At 49.7% G+C, this 5,860-nt stretch overlaps 1 protein-coding gene across 2 annotated transcripts in view; it reads left to right on the forward strand.

The window, feature by feature from the left end:
- kidins220b (kinase D-interacting substrate 220b) overlaps window positions 1-5,860 on the forward strand; it is an 18,621-nt gene that overhangs the window by 982 nt on the left and 11,779 nt on the right. For both annotated transcript variants that reach the window (XM_037685988.1, XM_037685989.1), the window contains exons 2-12: window positions 1,100-1,259; window positions 1,459-1,557; window positions 1,701-1,799; window positions 2,245-2,343; window positions 2,426-2,524; window positions 3,066-3,164; window positions 3,293-3,490; window positions 3,713-3,811; window positions 4,678-4,776; window positions 4,988-5,086; window positions 5,222-5,399. In XM_037685988.1, coding sequence (XP_037541916.1) covers window positions 1,128-1,259; window positions 1,459-1,557; window positions 1,701-1,799; window positions 2,245-2,343; window positions 2,426-2,524; window positions 3,066-3,164; window positions 3,293-3,490; window positions 3,713-3,811; window positions 4,678-4,776; window positions 4,988-5,086; window positions 5,222-5,399 — 1,300 coding nt within the window. In that variant the 5' untranslated portion in view covers window positions 1,100-1,127. The remainder of the gene's footprint in view (window positions 1-1,099; window positions 1,260-1,458; window positions 1,558-1,700; window positions 1,800-2,244; window positions 2,344-2,425; window positions 2,525-3,065; window positions 3,165-3,292; window positions 3,491-3,712; window positions 3,812-4,677; window positions 4,777-4,987; window positions 5,087-5,221; window positions 5,400-5,860) is intronic.

Genomic DNA, 5,860 nt, shown 5'->3' on the forward strand with positions numbered 1-5,860 from the left:
ATGACAGGATCTGGTTCTGGTCTGGAGGTTAGACCCATTATGACAGGGTCTGGATCTGGTTCTGGTCTGGAGATTGGACCGATCATGACAGGATCTGGACCTGCTGGTTCTTCATCCTCACCACAGCTGAACTTTGAAAAGTTTCTGGTGAAGCTTCAGGGTCGTTTGTGCTCTGAAGACTCCCTAGTTTTCTGAGGTCCACTGTCCGATGATCCAAAGACCCAACAACCTGACGTGGACTTGAACGGAACCAGAAGGGTCTAGTGATCCAGTTTGAGGCCTGGTCCCACCCTGGGGGTTTAAGAGGGAGGAGTTGTTCAGACAGCACCTCTCTTTGATTTAAACCCTCATGAAACCAAACGGACCAGGTCTAAGATCTGGACCACCAGGTTTTGTTTCCATCCTGAACCTCTGAGATCCTCTGAAGTTCAGCAGATCTTTTAGGTCCAACAGAACCTCCATGGATTGGACTAATCAGTCCAGAATGAAACCAGCACATAAAACTGTGGGGTTCAGGGAGCAACATCCTGCTGAATGAGACCATCAGGGAACACTGTGGCCAGGTCCAGGTCCTGGTCCAGGTCCTGGTCCAGAAGGTTCTGTAGGAAGCGCTTGTTGTTTGGGGTCAGTTTGGTGAACATGCTCCTGGGCTCACAGGGTTTTCTCTGAACCATGCAGGAACTCCATTAGTATTCCTAACCACGTCTGTGTGGCGGGGAGGCTGTTGTCGTGGCGACAGCTGTTGTCGTGGCGACAGCTGCACGTCTCATCGTTGGATGAGGCTTTTCCTCCTCTGATGGTGAAATGGCGGCTCTGCCTCCGTCGACACTCTGAAGGTTTTATCATCTGCCGGCAGAGTCCGCTGGCTGACCTGAGGTCAGTTCAGTCGGGTCGGATCGAATCAAGCAGACGCCTTAAACAGGCTCCGCCTCCTCCCTTGCGGGGGTCGTTACTGCAGAAAACGGCAAACATATTTCTTGGAGCTGATGTTTGAGCTGTTGTGGCTCCAGCAGGAAGTGAAGAAAACAAAAAGAGCCGAAGCACCGAGGAACTGACCCGAACGCGACCACCAGAACTTCCCGTGTCCTCTGTCTGTCAGCAGGGGGACGCAGTGACGGAGCGCAGACATGGACACCACCACGTCCATCAAGATGACCACGCTGGCCATCCAGAACCTGTTCAGCTACGTGGAGGAGGAGAACCTGGCAGCTCTGAGGGTCCACCTGGACCGCTTCAAGGAGGTGGACGGACGCAGTGACGTACGTACACCGGGCCGCCCGCCCGCCCACCGCGCCCGACAAACCACCTGCTTTATTTATTTATTTATTTATTATTTGTGACTGACACTAAACAAGTTGGGCTGTTCTGAAATTATTTATATTTTGTTTACTTCGGTGTGATTAGTTAAATAATTCTTGGTCCTGTTTGTTTACTCGTTTGTTTACTCCCCGCCCACAGAACGGTCAGACGCCCCTGATGCTGGCGGCGGAGCAGGGCAGCCTGGAGATCGTCCAGGAGCTCCTCAGGAGGGGCGCCAACGTCAACCTGGACGATGTGGTGAGACGTTTGTGCCTGTTGTTGGTAAACAAAGAGGTTCAGTGACGAACGAGCCCCTCCCCCCCAGCTTCCTGCCTTCCGGTGGTTGCTAGGAGATGGGCTGCGGCTCCTGTTTCCATGGTAACGCAGCTCGTGTGTTTCAGGACTGCTGGTCGGCCCTGATCTCTGCAGCTAAGGAAGGTCACGTGGAGGTGGTCAAGGAGCTGCTGGAGAACAGCGCCTACATCGAGCACCGAGACATGGTGGGAGCAAAGACTCATGGGAAATGTAGTCTGAAAGCACTGCACTGCTTCGCCCGTTTCATTAAGATGTTTGTGTTCGCAAGCAAAGTGGCGACAGCTGCGTTGTTTGTTGTTGTCAATTATTGTTTATTGTTGATGCTTTTATTTTTTGTTGTGTTGCCTTTTATGTTCAGTATTTTTGTTAGGTGTTTGTATGTTGTGTTGTTTTGTTCATTGTTTATTTTTGTTGTTTTGTGTAGTAAGCTGTGTTGTGTTTGTTGTTAGTTTGTTTACTGGTTGTTGTTTTGTGTAGTAAGCTGTGTTGTGTTTGTTGTTCGTTTGTTTACTGGATGTTGTTTAGTGTAGTAAGCTTTGTTTTGTTTGTTGTTAGCTTGTTTACTGGTTTATTGTTGTGTAGTAAGCTGTGTTGTGTTTGTTTGTTTACTGGTTGTTGTTTGTGCATCAGGGCGGCTGGACGGCTCTCATGTGGGCCTCCTACAAAGGTCGTGTGGAGATCACCAGGATGCTGCTGGAGGAAGGAGGGAACCCCAACACAACGGGACAGGTGACACTCTACGCGAGGTCGTAACACAAACAGGAGCACTTGTTGTTGTTGTTGTTTACCTCCGCCCCGTCTCTCTGAGCAGTACAGTGTTTATCCGATCATCTGGGCGGCGGGGCGAGGACACTCTGAGATCGTCAAGCTGCTGCTGCACCACGGAGCCAAAGTCAACTGTTCAGACAAGGTGACGCAACAAACACAAACGTAAACATTTTGTTGTTGTTGTTGTTAAAGGACACACACAGAAACAACAACACACGTTCAGACACAACGTGACACAAAACAACAGCAAACTTTTTAAAGTCGTGTTTTTCAGCCTTGAAGTTTGACACAAAGATTGAATGCGACATGTTTGTGTTCAGAGTGCGTGCAGGGACGACTCTCAGCTACTACCACACGTCTGCTCCGTGTCTCACTGCACGAGCTGCCAGCCGCTTGGGACCGTCCACAAGTTAATCACTTGAAGACGTTCATTTAATTTCTACTGCCTGAGAGTTTCAGTCAAATCCATCTCGAGATATTTTGCTAACAGAAATACAAACACACTGTTACACGATCGCTCGCCTTTCACGGCAACAACAAACAACACGAAGACACAAAGATTGTTTATTAAACAAACATGTTAAATACAATTTCACACATTCTAATTTTCAGTAAAGAAAACGAACCAAAGCTAATGTGCGTGTGTGTGTGTGTGTGTGCGCGCACGTGTGTGCGTGTGACAGTACGGAACCACTCCTCTGATCTGGGCTGCCAGGAAGGGCCACTACGACTGCGTGATGCACCTGCTGGAGAAAGGAGCGGACGTGGACCAGGAGGGGGCGGTACGAGTCCCGAACACAACAGCCAATCAGCTGCAGAGTTTTGTTTGGGCTCGGGTTTAGCCGGAGACCCATTGAGGTCACGGAGGGTGAAAAGTAAAGTGGCGCTCTGGTTTCTGTGGCGTCCTCAGAACTCCATGACGGCGCTCATCGTGGCCGTGAAGGGCGGCTACACGAAGGTGGTGAAGGAGCTGCTGAAGAGGAACCCCAACGTCAACATGACCGACAAGGACGGGAACACGGCGCTGATGATCGCCGCCAAGGAGGGCCACACCGAGATCGTCCAGGACCTGCTGGACGCGGGGACGTACGTCAACATCCCCGACCGGGTGAGGCCGCGACCTGGCCTTTTGTCCTGCGCCGCCACGGGGCGAGCCTTAACGGGGCGAGCCTTAACGGGGCGAGCCTTAACGGGGCGAGCCTTAACGGGGCGAGCTCTAACGGGGCGAGCTCTAACGGGGCGAGCTTTAACGGGGCGAGCTCTAACGGGGCGAGCCTTAACGGGGCGAGCTCTAACGGGGCGAGCTTTAACGGGCTGCTGTGTGTTGCAGAGCGGGGACACGGTGCTGATCGGAGCCGTGAGGGGGGGCCACGTGGAGATCGTCAGAGCTCTGCTGCACAAATACGCCGACATCGACATCAGAGGACAGGTGAGTTCAGGGGGGGTGGCCAGAAATGAGCATCCAGGTGACTGTTTCCCAAAGTTTAACCCAACTTATAAAAATAAATAAGTTTGTTATTTTGTTTTGAAAAACTTCTTTATGCTTAAAAATCAAGACTGGTTCAGAACAAAGGTCCAGTTTCACAGCTAACTCTAAATTTGTCAAATATTGAATGGTGAAAGGGATTCTGGGTAAATTTTTACATCATCATCATTTCAACTCACATGGAAAAGAGATTTTTGTGGAGCGGATCCAGTCCTGATGAATTCAGCAGTCCTTAGAATTTAACAAATCCCATCGGACCAACAGAACCGGGTCAGACTCAGCAGCCACCTAAAACTTCAAAGAAAACCTATTTGTTTTAAATCAGTAACAGCAGCTCGTTCACTGACAACATAGGGCTCCGGTAGACCAAAAAGTGGGCGGTCTCAGGCCCAGAAGTGGGCGGTTTCAGGCCAAAAAGGGGGCGGTCTCAGGCCCAGAAGTGGGCGGTTTCAGGCCAAAAAGGGGGCGGTCTCAGGCCCAGAAGTGGGCGGTTTCAGGCCAAAAAGGGGGCAGTCTCAGGCCCAGAAGTGGGCGGTTTTTGGCCTAAAGTCTTTTTTTTTTTTTCAGAACTGTGGGTGGTCTTAGCCAAAATATTGGTGGGTTTATGTCGAGAGCTGGGTGGAGCTAAGCCAAGTTTAATGTAGATCTAAGTGTTTGGGGGATGGGGGGGGGGGGGTTATTGTGTGTAGGAGAAGAACAATAAAAATTAGCTTTAAGAAGTTAAGTCAGATTTAAAACCAGCGTCTCTTTTTCGTATTTGTAAATGTCTGAAGAAGTTTTTCTGTAAATGACGATGCGCGACTTTGCAGGATAATAAAACGGCTCTTTACTGGGCCGTGGAGAAAGGAAACGCCGCCATGGTGAGAGACATCCTGCAGTGTAACCCCGACACCGAGACCTGCACCAAGGTGGGACCCCATGATCTGTGATCAGCCATAAGATTATGACCAGTGGATTATAGCTGGCGTGTTTCAGTTTAAGATTAATGTGATGAATTTAGATGAAACTGTTCTCTCTCTAAACCTTTCAACTTAAAATGAAGCAGAATTAGTTTGAGTAGATGTTTTTACGACTGCATTTACACGAAGGCGGTATTCATCTTCATCTTTTCCGTTTCAGGACGGAGAGACGCCGTTGATCAAAGCGACGAAGATGAGGAACATCGAGATCGTGGAGCTGCTGCTCGATAAAGGAGCCAAAGTGTCGGCCGTCGACAAGGTGGGAGCCTCAGACGAGTTCTCTTCACTGAAACTCAATGGAAATTTGTCAAATTTACTTCAAAACTGTTTATTTATTACGGTTTAAACGTGTCGGATGTTCGTGTTTCGCTCAGCTCTCATCCTGTTTTAACAGAAAGGAGACACGCCGCTCCACATCGCCATCCGCGGTCGGAGTCGCCGCCTGGCCGAGCTTCTGCTCCGAAACCCCAAAGATGGCCGCCTGCTGTACCGGCCCAACAAGGCCGGAGAGACGCCGTACAACATCGACTGTAGCCACCAGAAGAGCATCCTGACCCAGATCTTTGGAGCGCGTACGTTAAAACAAACCAACGTTTTCACACGAACTAGTCGAGATGCTTTTAAAATTAAAATTTGTTTTCACGGAAATCTGACAAAAACAAACGTTCAACAAAGAAATAATGTTTTTTTATATGGCTGAAAAAAACAACGAACAAGATGAACAAAATACTGAGAAGATTAATCAAACGGAGTCGATCTAAAACTGGACAAACAAAATCAGGACGTAAACCGTTTTACTGCTGAGAAACCTCCTGAGACGACCCGTCAGAGACAACCTGTCAGAGACAACCTGTCAGAGACAACCTGTCAGAGACGACCCGTCAGAGACGACCCATCAGAGACGACCCGTCAGAGACGACCTGTCAGAGACAACCTGTCAGAGACAACCCGTCAGAGACGACCCGTCAGAGACGACCCGTCAGAGACGACCCGTCAGAGACGACCCGTCAGAGACGACCCGTCAGAGACGACC

This window comes from Nematolebias whitei, chromosome 12 (genome assembly GCF_014905685.2).
Source record: "Nematolebias whitei isolate Nwh7 chromosome 12, NemWhi1, whole genome shotgun sequence".
In the NCBI taxonomy this organism is placed as follows: domain Eukaryota; kingdom Metazoa; phylum Chordata; class Actinopteri; order Cyprinodontiformes; family Rivulidae; genus Nematolebias; species Nematolebias whitei.